Genomic DNA, 20,568 nt, shown 5'->3' with positions numbered 1-20,568 from the left:
TTATTTCCTTTTGTCTAAAAAAGTGTGTTTCTATGGAAACAATGTAAAGACTAGCAAATTGTCTTCTGTGGGGGATGGGGGAGAGAAGTAAGATTAGGGAAAAATTGTAAAATTCAGAATAAAGAAAATCTTTTAAAAAGAAACTAATAAAAAATAAAAAGTGTGTATCATAATTGTATTCAAGTATATATGTAAGAGTGGCTATATCATGGAAAATGCATAGGTATTGGCCAGGGTCCTAGCTACTTCCAGTGATATGAGTTCTAAAAAGAGTCAGACTTCTTTTTCTTTAACTCTCTGGCTCTTTCTGCTCCCAAGCCACATTCCTGGGGAAAATTACATAAAACACGTTATACTCATGTCTAGATCTTCTTTCAAAATGGAGGCAATGTAGATCAGGTATAGGTCAGCTATTTATTTCCTCTACACAAAAGAAGTTATTTTTAAAAAACCAAGAGTACTCACAAATTCTGATTGACAATAATTTAAATTTGGAATAATAATAATCTATAATTACTATTATATTCTCCTGGAAGGTTGATATTAAAAAAAAGAAAAAGAAAGCAACCATAAAGCATTTTGCAGGACTGCTGAATTGGCATTTCTTATTTGTGTTGTTAATACACTGTTCACTTTGAGAACCATCTCTTATAGCAAGTCAAACCAGGGGTTGGGCTTTTCTTGTTGGTGGTTATCTTCTATTTCAAGAAGAGAGGTGGTAGTAATAGGGAGTAATTCTCATAGCACTTTTTTTTAATGTTTTTGCAAGGAAAATGGGGTTAAGTGGCTTAGGTAATTAGTAAGTGTTTGAGACTGGATTTGAAACCAGGTACTCCTGACTCCAGGGCCAGTGCTTTATCCACTACACCACCTAGCCAACCCTCTCATAGCACTTCTTAAAAGATTCAGGAACTCATGGCATTTCAAACTTAAAGGGTTACCTCCAAGGTTGGTAATGTCCATTCTCAGAATCACTATTTGTTTACCTCTACTTTGGAAAAGAACACAAAATAGAAGAGGCAGGTCCTGGTCAAAACTCACTTAGCTGATTCCCTGCTCTGGCTGTCATATTTTTAAGTTATTGTCATTTCTATTGAGGTAGAGAGGGAATTTTCTCTCCCCATCCTTGAGGAGAAGTCTCAGAGAAAGTCCTATATGATGCATGTTTTCAAGACAGGGATGAAGGATAAACAGAAGTTATTTTAAAATCTGAGTGTGAAGTTTTTCCTGGTTCAATGGCCAGTCCTTTGGTTCAGCTTTGGTACAATTTTGGGGAATCCTCTCCATTACAGATAGGAAGACAAGGGGATGACTCAGGTTGTACTAAATCATATCCAAGTACTGAGTTCTTCAGCACTGAATATGTGTCCTAGAAATGGCCAGTGTTATGAGGTCATTATTTCATTGGAGACTCTCTAGCCAGGACACAGAAATGGCCCAGTCTTTGCCTATTTTGGCACCATGGGATGACAACTTTTTCATATAATTAGTGAAGGTCTTGGTAGTTTGATTCCCACATAATTTATTATTTTTTGTAGTTATTTTGAATAAACCTCTTTGAATTGTTTCTTCTTTTTGTTTCTACTCTAAAGAAATACTTATGACTTTTGGTCAGCTTAGTTTGTATTCTGCTATTTTACTGGTTTGGTAATTTTATTATTATCTTGGTTATTTTCTTTGCTATTTCTCTAGGGTTTTCTAAGTAAACTAATTTTGTCTGCAAATACACATAATTTTATTTCTTTGCTTTTGTTTATGCCTTAGCCTTTTCCCTTTATCTCATATCTAATACTAACATTTCTAGGACTCTCAAACAATCATATTGGAAAATCTTCCAGTATTTTATATTCCATGGTTGTGATTTTTTGGGTTTTTGCATAAATAAATTTTACATTGTATCAAATGTTATATCAGTATTTTCTATATCTGTTAATTATAATCATGATTTTAGTTGCTTTTGTTTTTACTATTAGTTATACTAATTGATTTCCTAATGCTTGTAGCCCTAATATAAATCTAACTTGATTGTTGTGAATGCTTTTTGTATATGTCGCTATAGTGCTCTGACTACAATTTTGTTAAAATTTTCGCATTTATATTTTTTTATGAGAATGTTTACAATTCTATTTCTTTGCTTTGTTCTTCCTTTTTGGGGTTATTTGGGGTTAAAAGGTTGAGTAGAAGTATCTTTATAATTGGAAATAATTTTGTGAAATAGTTATTAATTTTTCTTCAAAATTTGATAATATTAACTTAGAAGTTTTTTTGCTTCAGGTTTTCCCCTGGGAGTTCATTTTTAAAATGAGTCATTCATTTCTCTTCCTGAGATTGGGTTGTTTAATATCTCCTCATTTGTTAATTTGAGCATTTTATGCTTTCTGTTGGTTGCCTTCTATTTCCTTTAAAATTTCAGTTTTGCTGGCATAAAATTGTGTACAATAATTTCATTGAGTAATTATTTACTTTTGGTTGATAATTTGCCTTGATTATTTATGATTTTGGTAATTTGAATTTCTTGTCTCTTAAAAATGAGGTTCTAAAGTTTTATCAGTTTTTATAGCTTAAAAATCTGCTTTAATCACAATATAGTTTTTGTTTTATGCTTTATCAATTTTTAATATTTCCTATTTTTCATTGATCTTTGGTGCTTAATTTATTATTTAATTTAAATAAGTCAATGCTTAATTAATCTTCTTTTCTTTTGTTAATAAATGTTTTCAGAGATATATGATTTTCTCTTAATAATACTTTAGTTCAATCACCAGAATTTGTTATATTGTCTCATTGTTATTATTCTATTTTATATAGTTATTGTTTCTATGATTTGTTCTTTGATTCACTCATTCAGGATGTCCTTATTTAGTCTTCCTGTGAATCTCCATGCTTTTCTTGTATTTCCCCTATTAATTACTATTTTTATTCTATCATGATCTATAAAAGTTTTAATATTTCTGCCCCTTTATACTTATGTGTCTCTGTGCCCTAGCAATATCCCCTTTTTTTGTAAAAGTACCACATGACACTTTAAGTAAACTCTTAAGAATACACTCAAAAATTTTCAAATAACAGTTATTGTTACTACCAATGCTCTTTTCCTTTGTGAATTTGGTGCCTACTAAATACTGATCATTTTCATTGTGCATAGTGACTTTTGGTACAATGTTTACCTTCCTGTTTATCTCTTACCAACTCTGACATTTTCATTATTGTCTTGATCAATAATGTGATGACAATTCCTATTTTGGGGGGAATTGTTTGAAAAATAGTATATTTTATTTAGTCACATATTTTAATTTTGTATTTTCCTTTATTTTAAAAGTATATTTCTTTAATGCAGCAAATTGTTGTGTTTTATTTTCTTAGCTATTTTGCTAATGTTCTTATGCTTTATTGGGAGTTTAATTTTAAGTTATAGCTGTTATGTCTTCCATTTAATTATTTTTTAAAATTGATTTTCCTCTTTTAAGTCAGCACTTAAAGGGTCTGGGATTAGTTTTCTTTATACTAATTTGAACTCAGTCTTCTTCCTCAGGTTCATTCCTCCTTCCTAGTATTTCAGGTTCCATGGAAGTAGTTCTATAGTATAGTAGAAAAAGTTCTGGAATGTGAGGTTCTTGGTTTGAGTCCTAGTCTTACTATTTAACAGCATGGTTAATTTTGGGCAAGTTTTTTGATCTCACTTGGTCTTAATTTTAACATATTAAAAAAGAATGTGATTGGACTAAATGACAGAATGTTCCCTCTAGTTTTTAATATATGACTCTATATTTTGAATGGATTTGATATCAGAAGGACTGTTTAGAGCCTTGTTTTGCTATTTTATTACTGTTGTGTCTTTGGATAAGTTGCTTAATTTTTTTTTGACTTCAGTCTCTTCATTTGTAAAATGAATGTGTTAGACTAAATAACATTGAAGATTTCTTCCATTTAAAAATATATAATTCTATGATAGTTCATTTAAAATTTTAATATATCTTTTAATTTATTCTGCTGTCCCACCCCCTTTCTACTACATTTCTCCAATGACTTTAATTTCAAATTTTCTTCTCTCAGTACCACCTAGCCTCTTCACCTGGCTAACATTCATTTGTTGCACTCTCTTCCAAGAATTGTTAATTTACTTTGTCTTCCTCCTTATTTCTTTTACTTTCTAGATTATTCTCAATTCCAGTCCTGCAAATTCATCAATTTTTTTGCTTACATTTTCCCCTTTATTTTCTCTATATTCCCCATGCAAGATAGGAATTCTTTCTGTAACGCAAACATTTTTATTCCTTCCTATTGGTCTATTTGCAAATCTCACCTAATGCTCTTGTCTCTTCCCTCTATTTATTTATTCATTTACTTACTTTATTTTGTTCTTGAAGGATTTTCTACCAGGAAAATATCAATAGAAATATCAATTCATGAAGGAGGTAGTGGTGGGAATAATTCTGTATTTGGAGACAAAAGGCCTAATCTTATACTCTGCTTCAGTCAGGACAGTATGTCCTATATTTGAATGTTTCCTTTTCTTTCTTGGAAGTTGGTTAACCCCCAAGGTCCTTACATAATGTTTGCTGGGGTAAGATATAGTTCTGAGAAACTGAGTTTTCGAATTTTCACTTAGGTTAGTTTCCTAAGGGATTAGTGATCCATTTTAGGTAGCTTTGGTTTGCAAAGGAGAGAGAGAGAGAGAGAGAGAGAGAGAGAGAGAGAGAGAGAGAGAGAGAGAGAGAGAGAGAGAGAGAGAGAGAGAGACAGAGACAGAGACAGAGAGACAGAGAGACAGAGAATGGTGACTTGATAGTATGTGCTTTGTGTATGTAAATGGTACCAACTGAGCTTATTTTTGGTACTCTAGTCTTATAGGACATTCCTGAGAATATTGGAAAGAGGTAATGCTACAGAGTATTTTTTTAAATGAGGATCAACACCTCAAGCTAAAGGAAAGAGGAAACTCCGTGGTTGTATTTTTGGCATTTGAGTGTTTGGGGATTTGGAGGTAATTGGGAAGAGTCCTGTAACCCATGGTATGATGGTAACTGTTTAAAAATCAATTGTCTGGGGCAAAAAAGAATATTCATGACATACTTTTAAGTTTCATCTGCACTTTTAATATTTTCTCTCTTACTTTATTAAATCTAGGTAATCAACAAAACAATAAATAATATTCAAATTTGTAGCACTTCTTAATTCCCAAAGTATAAATGTTCACACTGAAAATTTTACATTTAAGAAAAAAATACTTTTTCCCCAGGATTGTGACCATCTCCAAAAAAGTTACATGTTATGGTGACAAGAGAACTGGGCAATGAGTCAGGAGGACTTGAGTTCAAGTTTCCCTTCTGATGTACACTGTTTCTATGATCTTGGAAAAATCATTTATACTCTTAGGGCCCCAAGTAACTGTGACTTTGTTACAAAGAAAGTGACACTATATTGGTAGAGAAAATTCCTTACCTAGAGCTCCATTCATTGATGAAATCACAGGCTCAGTCCAAAAAGTGATGGGTTTCCAAATATTCTTCCTTGGTCTCTTAGGGTAACAATATCATGCATTTTAGAGACATTATAAGTGAATAAAAATTATTATAGTTTTACTCAATCTATTTTAGAATAGTCTCTTTTAAAACCTTGCACCAAACTAGAATCATAGAATGTGGTTTTAAATGGTCTACCCTCCTTTTGTGATTCTTTCTACTGATATAACATTTTTAAAATAGGCATCTTAGAAAGTTTGTGTGTGTGTGTATATATATGTGCAAATATATATATATATGTGTGTGTATGTGTATACATATGTGCAAATATGTACACACATTTACAAAAGTTCCCATTAGTGATTTCCTTATGAGAAGTTTTTTTTGGTTTTTGTGTTTTATTTTGTTTCATTTTGTTTTGTGCTTTATTTTGTTCTCTTATCTGTACATCATTGACATGATTAGGTCTGCTCTGACTGGCACCCCTGGGTCCATTGGTAGTAATTCTGTAACCATCTGGTTGCATGTGATTAATGGTGCTCATGTAAAAGCATAATGGGAATTCCATTGTTCACCCAGTTGTGACAACAGCTTATTTTCTTTTTCATTTAGTTAAGAAGAGGACTAGGAATAAATAGTCATTTTGGAAAAGAACTACTTTTTTGTTTCTAATTCTCCCATCAATGTCTAGCTACAAATATACTCAGTCAAATTACTCTACTTACAAAAATAGTTCATGCTACAAAAAGAAATATAATCTCACAGATAAAATGTGTCCTTAAGTAAGGGCAGGTATGAAGTCATTTTAAGGAAGGAGAGAAAGGCTCTCAAAAGAAATTCAATACCCTTTTAAGAGTCTCTAAGAATGCCACCCCTCTCCAGTGATTAGACAAACAACAGAACCTTAGGGAGCTCAAGATGATTTTTAGAACAGTAGAAAAAAATAAATTAGATTGGTAATAGCATACTGTGACTAATTTGCAGCTCTATCTGGGGTATGACCACATGATACAGAATATCAATATAATCTATTTATTTAAAATATTATGGAAATGCATAAAATAAAATTTATTATATTTATTTAGGTGCCAATTGGTATAAAATAGACAGAAAACTACTTTGTAGGAGAAAAAATAACTCCAGGGGTAAATCTTAAATTCTATGTAATATTATATATATCATACACATTTTAAAAATTAAGATTTTGGCCTTGTTTCTTCCCATATGTGCATATGGGATTGGATAGACTGATTGGTATCCAGTTTTCCTGTTCCTGCTGAGTTTCTGTCACCTGTGTTTAGGGTAGGTAGTTTTGGACATAGATCCCAGAGGAAATTGTTTGCTGCCTGAATGGGCAGCGCAGCTCTACTTGTGGGGCAGCATCATTTTTGGTTCAGATTGTAGTCTGCTTCACTGATTTCTTAATGGAAATTGCTTCCTAAAAATTGATGACCCTGTGAGGTTTCTCTTCATGACTTCAAGTTTTTTCAGTCTCAAATTATTATTCTCTGTGTCACTTAAAGTGGGGATCTCCATGCAGGGATGAAGACTCTCCCCACCTCCACTGACTATTGTTTCATTGATAGTTCTCCTAGGGATTAAAGTTTGTAGTCATTGTCCTTGTTATAGTGGTTTACAACAGTAAATATAACATAACCTAGTCAGTAAATTTTGTTCTGCAAATCAGAAAGGAATAAATAACATCATATGTCATTTTCCTGTATACATGGTGTTCATGACCCTTTATGTAAGGGCTGACACTGAAGCTTTGCGCATAATAGATGAGTAGAGAACCTTTCATCTAAAAGGTTGTAAAAGCATCGCATTTCCCATTTCACTGTGTAATGATCAGCAACTCAGAAACAGCTCAATTTTCCTGTCAATGCCTGAATCATTCTTATTTGCATTATTGGATTTGGCTACTTCACTGTAAGTGTAAAGTATTTCAAGGACTCCAGACTTGGTTCAGACATTTGTTTATGGGAGCTGCCTTGGCAAAGGACTTATGAAAATGGCCTTTTGTGTGCTCCTTGTCTTGAGAAGGGCTGTTCTGAGAAACAGCCCATCCTCCCTCCTAGTTGTGCCTTCCAGTCACTTCCTGATAATCTGCTATGGAGAAAATTCAAGGGAAAAAAGTGGATGAGAGGAAAGGCTTCCATTGGTTTGGCTTCACTAATCATGAAGGAATTGGGAAGCAAGATCCTGCATTTGTGTTTTGTTTTTTAAACTTAGAGACAGTTCCATTAATGAATTAACCAGCAGCTAAGGGCAAGAAAATGTTTCTTTTGTCCTGGTGGGGGAGCCAAATACTACAGATTTGTAATCAGGAAGGCTGTTGATCCTGGCTTCATTGTTGGGCCAGTCATTTGTAAGCTGGTTGCCTGACCACAGGCCACACACTTCTTCCGTGTGGATCTTTCATGTATTTTTACGGTCTGGATTTTTGTTGCCATCTGAGAGCTACCTGAAGGGGGGAAATGGTGAGCCCTGTGTTTGCTTTAATTTCATTTACCCCCCCCCCCCCCCCCCCAGCCAAGGGAGGATGATGCAGAGCACCAGAGCTGCCTCGGTGTGCTGAAATCGAAGGACATCTGTGTGTATGTGAGTGTAGTTGCTAATGCTCTCTGTGTCATTCTCTTCAGAGCTCTGGGAACGCTTCCTATCGCTGCTCTATGTCTTCCTCTGCGGATTTTTCTGATGAAGATGATTTCAGCCAGAAATCAGGCTCTGCATCCCCAGCTCCAGGGGACACATTACCCTGGAATCTCCCTAAGCATGAGAGATCCAAAAGAAAGATTCAAGGTGGTTCGGTGCTGGACCCCGCGGAGAGAGCTGTGCTGAGGATAGCAGGTAAGGGAAGCTGGGGGGGGAAGGGTATGGGGGGGGGATTGAGGGCCATGGAGATTCATCAATTTGTTTTCTCCAAGGGAGATCAAATGATTGAGAGAATGCACATTGCAGAGATTTTGTGCCAAAAATAGGGGAAGGTGCCAGCGGTGAAATTATTTTGTTTACCTTCTTTATGGAGGGAACAGTCTTCCATGCCTTTGAGTAGTGACTAAGCTGTTTGGTTCTGTTCTCTGCTTGAGTGAATCAATGCATCTTAAATGAAAGGAAATATCGACAGGCATCTGCATTAAACTTTCATATCCAAATGCATTAGACAATATGACAATTTCAAAGTATTAACTTTGGTGAATTCTTAGTGTGTGTGTGTGTGTGTTTGTTAGTCATGTAACTCAGAGGAAAAAGAGAACATCCCAAATCGGCCTTTACATCTAGATAGAGACACAGGACTGGGTTTGTACATCTGCCTTGATTAAAGACTCACAGTCATCTGAACCATTTCCTTAAGCTTGTCGGAAGCAATTCTGGCAGAACCTGTGTCTTTAGCAGCTTTTGAACATTATACACTGCTCAAGACTCAACAATCTAGAGGCCCTGATTAATTAATATAAGGGAGGGACTGCTGGTCCTCATTCGCACTTGGTGATCCCTTGCCTGGGTGGTAAAATGAAACAGGACAGAGATCTTGTTTTGCCCATCTGAAAGCTGATAAGTGTGTAAATTAATACTTGAACACGGTGATGAGTGTGTCTCTCTGTGGTGCTAGTGGAGGTTATTGTTTCCTCACTTTATTTACAAAGCATCATGCTATTATGTTGCGGGTTGGGTTATGTGTGCCTTGGGTGGCTCTTCCCCCAAGAGGCCTTTGGAGCTGATGTTGCAGCATTCAGTTTTTACCTCTTTTTCCTCTCTTCTCCTCCTTTCCCAGCCCCCAACTCCAACTCCTGTGACCCCTCGTACACCCTCTTTTAGAAGCGGCTCTTGCTTTTTCACTACAATGCAAAGTTGGTACTTTGCTTTCTTCTAGGGGGGCCTACAGGGGACTAGCCAAGATGTCGGTGTCTAGGATCCAGGCCACTGCTGCAACAGACAGGGAGAGATGCGGAGTCTCCCCCTGAAGTCCCCCCATGAACATTTTCATGATTACAGGAAAAGCAAACAATTCAGAGCCAGTAGCTTCCAAGTCCAGGTTTCTGGGGCAACAGCTTTTGGCTTGTGTTATGAGATGCTGGCCTATCTCCCTTGTTTAAGAGGAAAGGGGAAGAAGGATGGGAAAAGGGAAAAGGCTAAAGGATGTTTTGGGATAAAGTGAGAGAGAGAGAGAGCGAAGGAAAGGCTGAGAGAACCCAAGAAAGGGAATATCTGTACCAGTCCTAGCACACAATCTTTCCTGAGTCTGTTAAATATGTTTAGTCACATAGCAAAGTCATTTCCTTGTAAAAAATACTGCTTTATGAGGTAGAGGAAAGGAGGGAATTGTTGCTGGTGCCAGATGTAGATAGCACAGTAGGAAGAAAATAAAAAGAAAAAAAAATATAGTGATGAAAAGAAGTCTTTGGAACCTGTACATATTAGGCAAGGGTCTGGAGAACACAGATGTGATGCTTTATTAGTGGAAGATTGTATTGGCCTAAATGTTTAGGTAATGAGGATGGTGATGTACATTCTGATTTTGGTGGTGATGGAATTGGTGTCAGAGGAGTGTGGTGCAGGTGACTAGTGTGGGAGAGAGAAAACAGAGATTGCTGTAAACACTGAAAACAAAAAAATGAGATCTGTATTGCATATTAGAGAATGAGATATAAATCCAACCAATGAACCAAGCAAGCAAGCATTTATTTAGCACCTACTAAATGATATTCACTGTACTTGGGATTGAGGATATAAAGACAAAAATGAAAACTTCCTCTCCTTAAGAAGTGTACCTTCTTTTGGGACAAACAGAATATACAAAAATGAGTACAAAATGATTGTAAAGTAAATATTAGGTAATTTTAGTGTTGGGAAGGCTCAATGGAGGAGTGCTAGTCTCCTGACTAATTAGACCTAGGCTAGAATAGTGAGATTAATCAGGAACCTTCAAGTAGGAGCCCACTTGCATCACATTAAAAAAAAGTTAGGATTTCTAAACTGTTGAGAGAAGGAAGGAATGTATTCTAATACTTAGCCTATATAGTAGTTACTCAATAAATGTTTATTGATTGATTGATTCTAGGCATGGAAAATAACTTATGCAAAGCAATGAGGATGTGGAATGGAATGTGCATGTATATATATTAAAGGCTGAAAATGTATGAAAAATCATATTACATAAGTCATTGTATTAGTGAATGAAATCTATGTATCTTATTAAAGTTAAAAGCAAATACTCATGATTCTTTTTTGTGATAGTACAATAGCTAGCATTTTTATAGCACTTTTGGTTTAAAAAGATATATATATATATATGTATATAATCATAATTGATCATGTTGGTAGCATTTGTATAATTTTGACTTTAGATCATCCTAAGATCATCATAACTAACTTTAAAATTATATAGGTAAAATATTTCAATATTTTCAAAGAAACACTTGCAGTTTTTCACATATGACCTGTGTTATAAAAGTTCACACATATCCAACATGTAAATGCTGGAAAGGATCTTAGAAACCCTCTTCCAACTTTCTCATTTTACAGATGAGGGAACTGAGGTCCAGGGAACCCAAGTGAGTTTTCTGAGATAACCAGAATCTTGGCTGTCATTGCTTTAGGTTAATTTTTAAGTTGTTTTTTGGGTCTCGAGAATGTATTTTTTTAAATCCACAAAACAATCTTTAAAATGATGGTTAGTGTCTAGGTCTGCTCAGTATGGTGATATATAACTACATTTAATCCAGCAAACATTTGTTAAGTGCTTCTTATGTGTTAAAAAGAACTGTGCTAGGGACAGATGATATAAAAATTAAAAATGATTCAGTTCTTACTCTATTCTCATTTTTTTAGGTTTTTGCAAGGCAAATGGGGTTAAGTGCCTTGCCCAAGGCCACACAGCTAGGTAATTATTAAGTGTCTGAGACCAGATTTGAACACAGGTACTCCTGACTTCAGGGCCAGTGCTTTATCCACTGCACGACCTAGCTGCCCCCAGTTCTTACTCTAAAAGAAAGGGCTTTTGTACCTGGATCAGGATAATAAGGAAATATGGTAACTGTAAGAACACTCTTTACTCTCTTGGGGGAGCCAAGAGGCACAGTTCAAGCCAGCTGTTAAATATGCATGGGGCATGTATAAATAGGTTGTCTACAGTCAAGGAGTTCTGTATAGCTACAAAGCCTATCTTTTGAATATGCTGGATGAAAAGATGCATTTTATGATATTAACGAAAGTTCCAGATATAAATTCTTGGTTCTAGAGTTGTGAATATTCTGTAGAAATTGTTGGGTCTTTGAAGTTGTAAATAGAGATTATTAGGCTTGTGATTTATTGTTCCTGGTTCAGGTATAATGCCCATCCAAACTACTTAATGTTATATTATTGTTGTTGAGTTGTTTTCAGTTGTATTTGACTTTTCATGATTTCTTTTGACAAAGATACTGGAGTTTGCCCTTTCCTCCCCCAGCTTGCACTAAAGATGAAGAAACTGAGGCAAAGGGAATTAAGTGACTCACCTAGGGTAACACAGCAAGTAAGTTTCTGAGGTCATATTTGAACTCAGGTCTTTCTGATTCCAGGCTTAGCACACTATCTTAGGTACAATTAATATGTATATAACATGATTTTAGGTGCTATTTGTTTTAGTGTGTCTGTGTAGAAAAGGAAAAAGCACTTGCTGTGGAACTGGGTATGTATGCTTTGGCTCCCATTGGAAGGGCATCTAGGTGAAATCATGAGGACCCAAGTTCAAATTCAGCCTCAGACACTTACTAGTTGTGTAACATTGGACAAGTCACTTAACCCTGATTGCCTCACATCTAGGACCATCTTCAGTTGTCATGATCCATATCTGGTCACTAAACCCAGATACCTCTAGAGAGAAAGTGAGGCTAGTAACAGCACCTCCTCACTCAAATCCAATTCACATACATGTCATGGCATCACCTCTTTGATGTCATGGTTCTCTTTGAGAATGAAGGACAAACATTATTCATTATTATTATTATTATTATTATTGTTCTTTTTATTATTATTATCTTTTTATCATTATTATTATCCATTAAAAGGGACATACCCTCTGGTCCCTTGCTAAAGACATGCCTTACCATTGGGTCCTGGTTGGTTTTCATATGTCTCTATGGTTAAGGGGTGAGCATGTTTCCTTCCTCACTGAGCCAAAGTACAGCTGCTGAGTTCTATAAGTTCTCCAATCCAACCTCCCCAATATACAAGGTGAACAAGTGAACCTTGATCTCAAAGACTTTATAAGTTTAAGGGAGACAATACCAAATGACACATATACAACTTCATATACTCACACCAACAAATGTTTATTACGTACTTATTATGTGTGGAATGGTACTTGGTGCTGGTAATATGAAGATAAAGTGAAAAATTGTCCTTTTACATTCTAATACATGTGAACTGAGCTGTCAGATAAGTATCTTAAGGGATGTACGATTCTTGGCTTTAGAACTGGAAAAGACCTAGACTCCCCCAACTATTTTCAAATCATTCAGCCTGAGCTCTAGCCATCCTCATTCACCCCTTATCACTGGCACCTGGAATCTGCCACTGCATCTTTGCACCATAATAGATGAACTAGCACCTTATTTTGCACAAGATTAGGTCTCCATGCCACTTCCTACAAATTTTAAGCCATCTTGTCAGATGTTTGTCTCTGTTTATCTGTCTTCCCCTCCCTCTCCATCCCTTTCTTTATGCCTCTCTGTTTCTTCTTCTTCTCTTCTGTTTCTGCTTTCTGCTTTTTTTCTCTCCCTCCCTTTCCTTCCCCTCCCTTTCTCCTACCCCACATCTCTTAATTCTTTTATATATATGTATATGTGCATATATATACATATATATGTATATATATATATACATATATATGTATATAGTTATCTCCCTCAATTATAAGCTCCTCAGTATAGAATGGCTTGCTTGCTTGCAGTCTTAGTGCTTAGCACAATCCTTGATACTTAGTAAATGCTTTTAAATTTATTCATTCGTGTAGTTCACCTCAATTTTTCAGAGAAGAAAAAAGGTCCAGAGAGGAGGAGGTGACTTCCCCCAGGTCACACAGGTAGGGCAGCAACAGAGTTGGTATCCAAACCCAGATTCTCAGAGACTAAGTTTAGGAGAACTATGTTAAGCATAGTCCACTCACAAGTTATTTTATAAGCATGTCAGCAATGTTGTCATTGATGTTGTCATAGAAAGAATGGTCTGGTTTAAAATCAAGAAGATGTGAATCAAGAGATTCAGGTCCCATCTCTGACACATACTGGTTTTGGATCCTGGGCAGGGCACTTAATCTATCAATACTTCCAAACAACTCTCCAGCATTTAAGTTGCAAAGTAATTATTGGTCAGCATTTGGTAGAGAGAATTTCCTAACAATGCTTTCCATATGCCAATGAAAACATAGGTCAGGTTCCCCAAGCTCCCCTAACCCTCAAAAAGACAATACATCAAATTGTGAGCAAGCAATATATAGTAATAGGGGTGGCTAGGTGGCATAGTGGATAAAGCACTGGGCCTGGAGTCAGGAGTACCTGGGTTCAAATCCAGTCTCAGACACTTAATAATTACCTAGCTGTGTGGCCTTGGGCAAGCCATTTAATCCCATTTACCTTGCAAAAACCTAATATATATATATATATATATATTATATATATATATATATATATATATATATATATAGTAATGGTTGACAAATGGAGAAATGACTTTGGAAAATAAAAGCTCTTCCTTTTATTTTTGATACCTTTTTCAATTATTAAAAATCTATTTTCTTCCTTTCCTACTTTCCTGCCACTATCTGGAAAAAAAAAAGAAAACAAAAATGATCAAATTCTAATACATTTTCATCTACCACGTGTGAAGCATGTCTCATTTTGCAACCTGAATCTTTTTTGTTGTTGTTCAGAGATGGATTGCATACTTCTAGCTCTCTGAAAACGTGTTGTTCATTGCTTTGAAATTTTTGAAAGTTGATTGTGATGTGGTGTTGTGTTATTGTTGCATAAATTATTCTTGTTTTGCTCACTTTATAGCATTCCATACTATGTTTTCCAGTTTTCTCTGAAAAGTCCCCTTTGCTATTATGGAATAATATCCCTTTATTTATTCAACCATTCTTTAATTGATAGGTACCTCTTTAGTTTCCAGTTCTTTGCCTCTGCAAAAAAGAGCTACCATAGGTTTAATTTTCCATATGCATCCTTTCCCTCTTTGATTCACATTTATAATTTTCCTTTTTTAGTTCAACTTTGCCATATTGATGAATGTGTATATGTGTGTGTGGGGGGGTGTTGGAGCCTAAGAGTTGTTTTAAACTTATATTTTCTAATTATTAGTGAATGAGAACATTTTTATATGGCTACTGATAACTTGGATTTTTTCCTCCAAAAATCGCTTATTCATAGATCCTTTGATCAGTTGTGGAGTGAATCTAAGGGTATCTTAAAGGGCATAGTAGGGTTTGTAGGATATTATCATGAAACCCATGTTAATATGTTAGCTACAGGTAAATGGAATTCTGCCTGGCCCTTTCCCTTAGTCATAAAATGACTTCGAATTCTCATAAAGAAAGGGAACTGGAAAGAATCTAGGGTGATGCTGATGCTGTAACTGCTCGAAGTGTACGTGTGAGACAAACAGAAGGAGCACGAGTGGTTCTTAAAGGGGGAGGGAGTTGTGGAGAGGGAAGGAAGGAGGAGGAGGAGGAGGAGCTTGGAAGGGCTGACGGGTACTCAGTGAGGCGGATACTGGGTTGGACCATCGGTGGACAGCTGGAGCGCAGGCGCCGCTCTCGCTGTCACAGCTCTGAGCTGTGGGGCCACCTGCAGAGGCAATCCTCTCTCTTAGCCAGCTCGCCCCCCGGAGGCTATTCAGTGCCACCCAGGCCTTTCGCTGGCCAAGCAGATGCTGCAGACTAGAAGACCCCCTTATTTCACTGGGCTGGGCAAAATAGTTTCCTTTCCTCCTCCTCCTCCTCCTCCTCCTCCTCCTCCTCCTCCTCCTCCTCCTCGGAGGGCGAATGCAGCCGCCCTCGGTTGCCCCTTTACAGGGCTGGGTTTCCAGGACACCTGTTGTAGGTCCCAAATAGCAACCTCGCCTTTTGGGTTCCGGGGCCGGCCTGCCGGTCTCCGGGAGTGGGCGTGCTCTGATGAAGTGATAAACTAGGCTGGGAAGCTGGGGCTGCAGAGGGAGGCGGGGAGAGCCTCGGGAGCCAGGGAGAGCCTCGGGAGCCAGGGGGCCCTGCAGCATTGCATTGAAGGGAGGGGCCGGAGCCCCGGCTGACCTTCCGTCGTGCTCCCTTCCATCTCTCTCCCCTGTCTCTCTGCTCCGTCGGAGCACCCACCCGGCCGCTGCCTCTGCGGCTGCCCGAAATGCCGCAGCTGCAAAGCGCATCCCAGCGCTCAGGCAGGATCTCCCTCCCCTCGCCTGAAACCTAGCGTCTTTGCGCTGCTTCTTCCGCAAAGTGCGGAAGAAAAGGAGAGTGAGTGGGCGCCCCTGACGACCCGCCTCCCCGCCCCCCACCCGCGTTCTGCAGTGGGGTGCAGGGCTCACCCCGCCTTCGCTCCGCCAGCCTGGCTCCTGGCGTCAGCTTTGCCCCTGTGCGGACACTAGCCCAGCGGGTCCCTTAAGTCACCGCCCCCTGGCGCGCAGCCGGGCTCCCATTGGAGGCCAGGCCAAGTGTTTCAGCAGCCAGGCTGGGGAGGGGGCCTGGGCGTGTCCTCGGACCTTTCGGGTCTCACTCTAGCCTCGGGCTCCGAGCCGTCTCCTTCTGCAGTTTTCTTCCCCTTCCCCTTCTCTAGGTCCCGAGGCTGCTTGAGGACTCCAGCCTTGGGGGCCGGTGGGGAGGGGGGAGAGCTGAACTCATCTTTCGGCTTTGAAAGGAACTTGAGCCATGGCCGGTTACCTGTCCCCGGCTGCATACCTCTACGTGGAGGAGCAAGAGTACCTCCAAGCTTACGAAGATGTCCTGGAGCGATACAAAGGTACCGTAACGCCGCCGGTCCGGACCTGCTTGGGCATTGCCCTCTATTCCCTTCTTGGGACAGCTCTTAAGGGTTTATTATACATTGTTAAAAAAACCAACACCCCAAACTAGAACCTTTGCTTACAAGTAAACAGGTGTTAGGACCAGTAGTGGTGCAGACAGTGGGGCGGGGGTGGGTGGAAATCCCTCCCCGACTTTTTGGATGTAATACCATCGGTCCCAGAGCAGAGCCAGCAGGGTGGGGGAGGCGCCTTCGGAGACGCCCTTAGATAGACCATGTTGCCTTCTTGTGGGGGCTTTATTACCAGGGAGTCTGAGGCTTTCTTCTTTCTCTTAAGCTGCGCATAATTCTTCCGGGCGTCTCGGATACCTCCGACAGCCCAATGAGATTACCACCAGACACTGATGCTCCTGCTTGGTCCATGATGTTAATTCATGTCATAGAAAATTAGAACACCGGTCCTGAAACTGATTAAAAGAAGCATCCCTTTTGGAACGATCACTAGATCATCTCCCTTTGAAATGAACAGAGTTTTGTTTTGTTTTATTTTGTTTTGATTTGGTATGATGCTTACACATTCCTCTTTCCGTGTGACAAGGAGGATGATATATGAGACGCTTCAATCGCTGAAAAAAGTCTTTCTAATTTAAATGCATCTAGTTGCTTTACCCCCTGAGTTTTATGCTTAACATACATGTATATGTATCATACATATACATACACATACATGAAAAAATCTGGTAAATGGTGATTTTCAGTATTGTGTTAAATGTTAAAATTGTGAATGATTATTAGAGAAGACAAAATTTCACCTCTTAAAAGTGTTTATGGTAATGGAATACATATATTTGTATATACTTACTTATATTTATATCATATATTTATGTCATGGCATAGTGAAACATATCATTGTGACCTCTATCTTATAACAGTTCAAAAAAATTCAATAGTTGGTGGCCAAAGGGTGGGTTATAGAGAATTTCAACGTTAGTAATATTTTTATGTTTCCTGGATAAAATTCAGACCACATTTTATCTTTCTAAATGTCTACATGTAGCTGAGCCATAGACCTTTCACACACTGGACAGAAATCAAAGAGTTAAAATGCAACTCAACTCCTCACTCTTTAATGTTTTAGTATTTAATTGTTAATGGTTTTAGGCTAGTGGGAAAAACTATCACGAAGAACTGAAAAACAAGAATATTCTCTTTCTGGTGGTCTGGGTAAAATAGTGTAGTAACTCATAATTCCTTTATGTCAAGTGCAGCTGCTGAGCAGTAACAATATGTTAGATTAATTTGGCAGCATTTAAAAAATTGATATGTTAGCTGAGTCAATTTTTATAGGAAGCTATAACATTACTTTTCTAAAAATCTCTCAAAAGTAACTGCATTATAGGCCAATGCATTTGGGTTTTTTTGGGGGGAATCAAATAGCTTTTATAATTTAAAACTTTTTTATTTGACACACTGAAAGTCTCAAATGAATTTTATTATTCTATAGATGCAGCTAGCCATGAAACTTAACTGAGATTCTGGCAAACTGTTATTTTGTTTATCAACCTATTTCCCTATTGTAACCCATGGTAAATTCTCATATGCAATTTGAATTGTGGATCTTGTTATAACAATATAGTTATAACAAGTAGATTTTCAAGAAGCATACACTTTATAGAAAATATTGATCTTTTTTATGTGAAATTCTGGATCTGAAAATACCTTGGCATTTCGGCACATTTGATTAATCACTCACAGTTCTCAGCATTTTAATATAATGCATTTTAAAATACTATTATATACATACATATATATGTATATGTATGTATTTGGTATTTCAATTAGATCCTTTCAATGAAACTCATTGTCTTCTTTTTTGCTTTCTTATTCCTTTTGGATTAAAGGAATTAAAAATATATACCTTGCTTGATCTTTCCTATATTGTGTTACTTTTGGTCATTGGAAAGAAGAGATATTGGCTATTGGACTACATGAAAAATTGGAGTCCTGGAAAACACATTATTTTCCAATGTGTTTCTAAGCCAGATATGATTTCCCATCAGTGTCCCAATAGGATGACCTCACTTCAGTGCTTATTCTACTGATGACTTGCTGTGGGAGCTGATCTAATCAGAAAAGAATTGTAAGCTTTGACTAGGGAGTGCCAGTTTACTAAACTTTAAAAGTATCATTGGTGATCCTTTGAAAGCCTATGGTATAGCAAGCATTTTGAGCTCCCATTTCAACACAGCTAGGCTTTACTTTCTCTTCCTTACACCACACACACACACACACACACACACACACACACACACACACACACACACACACACACTCTCACACACACACTCTCTCTCTCTCTCTCTCTCTCTCTCTCTCTCTCTCTCTCTCTCATTCACAAAGAATGTTTTTGGGTTATTGTATGTGCCTCAGCTGTTGTATAGGGTAAGAGGTAGAGTCAGCTGTAACCAATTCAAAAATTTACATGCAATATGAAAACTTAGAAGTAACAGAAGTCACATGAGAAAGAATTATTTGGAAGTTGAGACAAGTCAAAGTTTTTAGATGGTCTTGGATTGTTTTTGAGGTTCTAGAATATTGTCATAAAACAAGAATGATGACAAAGGAGCTCTAAATAATTGGTATTGTCTGCCCACTCTTATCTCTCTGTCGAGGTCCTTTAATTCTAACTACAAATAGGCAACTGTGTCCCTAATTAGAAGCACAGAACACTTGTTTGCTACACAGAAAATGGTGCAGTGTTCTGATTCATAGTCTACTATTAATGCTTATAAAACTGATTCATAGCTAGGATATCCATGGTCTCTGATTTTTTTTTAAATCAATAACATAAAATCACATTATTTCAGTCACTGCCAAAACTGCATTGAATAAAGTCAGTTATTCATGAAGAACAAAATATTGCTTCTTTGTTATTATTTATTCTAGGAGTTGTCAAGGGCAATACCTTTGTTTTGATATCTGTAATAAATTATATAGCACATTTACTTTATAGCATAAAATATTATTTTTGTTTATAACTTAGTATGGAAGACACATGGAAAGATTTGCACAAAGGAATAGCTGAAACTCTTATAGCATTGTTTTACTTTGAAGAGTTAGACTAGTTGAAAGCATTGTTTATATCAAGATGCCATTTAAATCTACATCAGTTACTACAGTGTTTTACAGTGAGGTTTTATGTTTTCTGATTCTATTTTTTTAAGTTAGAATTATAATTTCATAATTTTAAGCAGCTCCAGGTGAGAAATTTTCTATATTAATGCATAACAGCACCTTTTATGCAACTCATAAACTTTTGAGAGTTGCCTGAGTCCCTCACTGGTTAAATAAGTTTTGTCAGAGAACATGGGACTTGAACTTAGATCCTTTTGTTTCTTTGGTTCCGTTCTGCCCTGCGATGAATCCTGACTCAAACTTGGGAATGCAGATTTTGGAAAGAAAATAGAGATTTATTAAAGGAAGTTGTAGCATATTAAGAAAGTAATAGAAAAGTTAAAACACTTTAAAGAGAGACCACATGGATAGCTGATTGAATTGGCCAGGCCAGCTGACTGGGGCTCAGCAGGAGCCTGAAAGGTAGAAGAGGAGGAGGCCCTCCCTCTATCTCCTTAAATTCTATCCCAAAGTCCATGGGAGGGGATAGTGACCTGGGAGTGACCCAAGTCCCTCATTGGAGATTTTGCCTTTGGGGAGGGGGCCTCTTTTGGGTGGTCTTCAGGGGTTTGTGCTCCCTGGCTGCCCCACCAGAAAACAATGCAATCCAAATCAGAAGGTCAGGTTCTCAGGTGTGGAAGGAAGAAGGAAGATTACTTTTACAATGCAAACAAAAGATTTACAAAGTTTGTCTCCAACTGATCTCATCACTCCCATGCCCAGGTTTTTCTGCATCATCTTGAATCCCAAGACCGACTTTTCCATGCCTCTTTAACTCCTCTTTTTGCTTTATTTCATTACTCATAATGACTTCCACTCAAATTTTATTATGATGAATAAGCAAAATTATATATGGTGGTATAGTTCAAAGAATCCCATTGTGAAAGATGGTTCAGGTCCCTGTCCTGCTATTTGCTGAATGATATTAGATAATTCACTTA

General features: G+C 37.4%; 1 protein-coding gene across 22 annotated transcripts in view; it reads left to right on the top strand.

Moving 5' to 3' along the window:
* DST (dystonin) overlaps window positions 1-20,568 on the top strand; it is a 592,091-nt gene that overhangs the window by 143,820 nt on the left and 427,703 nt on the right. For 15 of the 22 annotated variants that reach the window (XM_074237259.1, XM_074237251.1, XM_074237265.1 and 12 more), the window contains exon 4: window positions 8,105-8,312. In XM_074237259.1, the coding sequence (XP_074093360.1) occupies window positions 8,105-8,312 (208 nt within the window). Of the gene's footprint in view, window positions 1-7,815; window positions 7,943-8,104; window positions 8,313-16,160; window positions 16,451-20,568 lie in introns of those variants that run through there. The other 7 variants (XM_074237266.1, XM_074237256.1, XM_074237255.1 and 4 more) reach the window with 3 other exon arrangements.

The sequence above is a fragment of the Macrotis lagotis genome, chromosome 5, assembly GCF_037893015.1.
Source record: "Macrotis lagotis isolate mMagLag1 chromosome 5, bilby.v1.9.chrom.fasta, whole genome shotgun sequence".
Taxonomy (NCBI): Eukaryota; Metazoa; Chordata; class Mammalia; order Peramelemorphia; family Peramelidae; genus Macrotis; species Macrotis lagotis.
The sequence above is the reverse complement of the archived record's forward strand: the minus strand, read 5'-3'. Positions and strand labels throughout refer to the sequence as shown.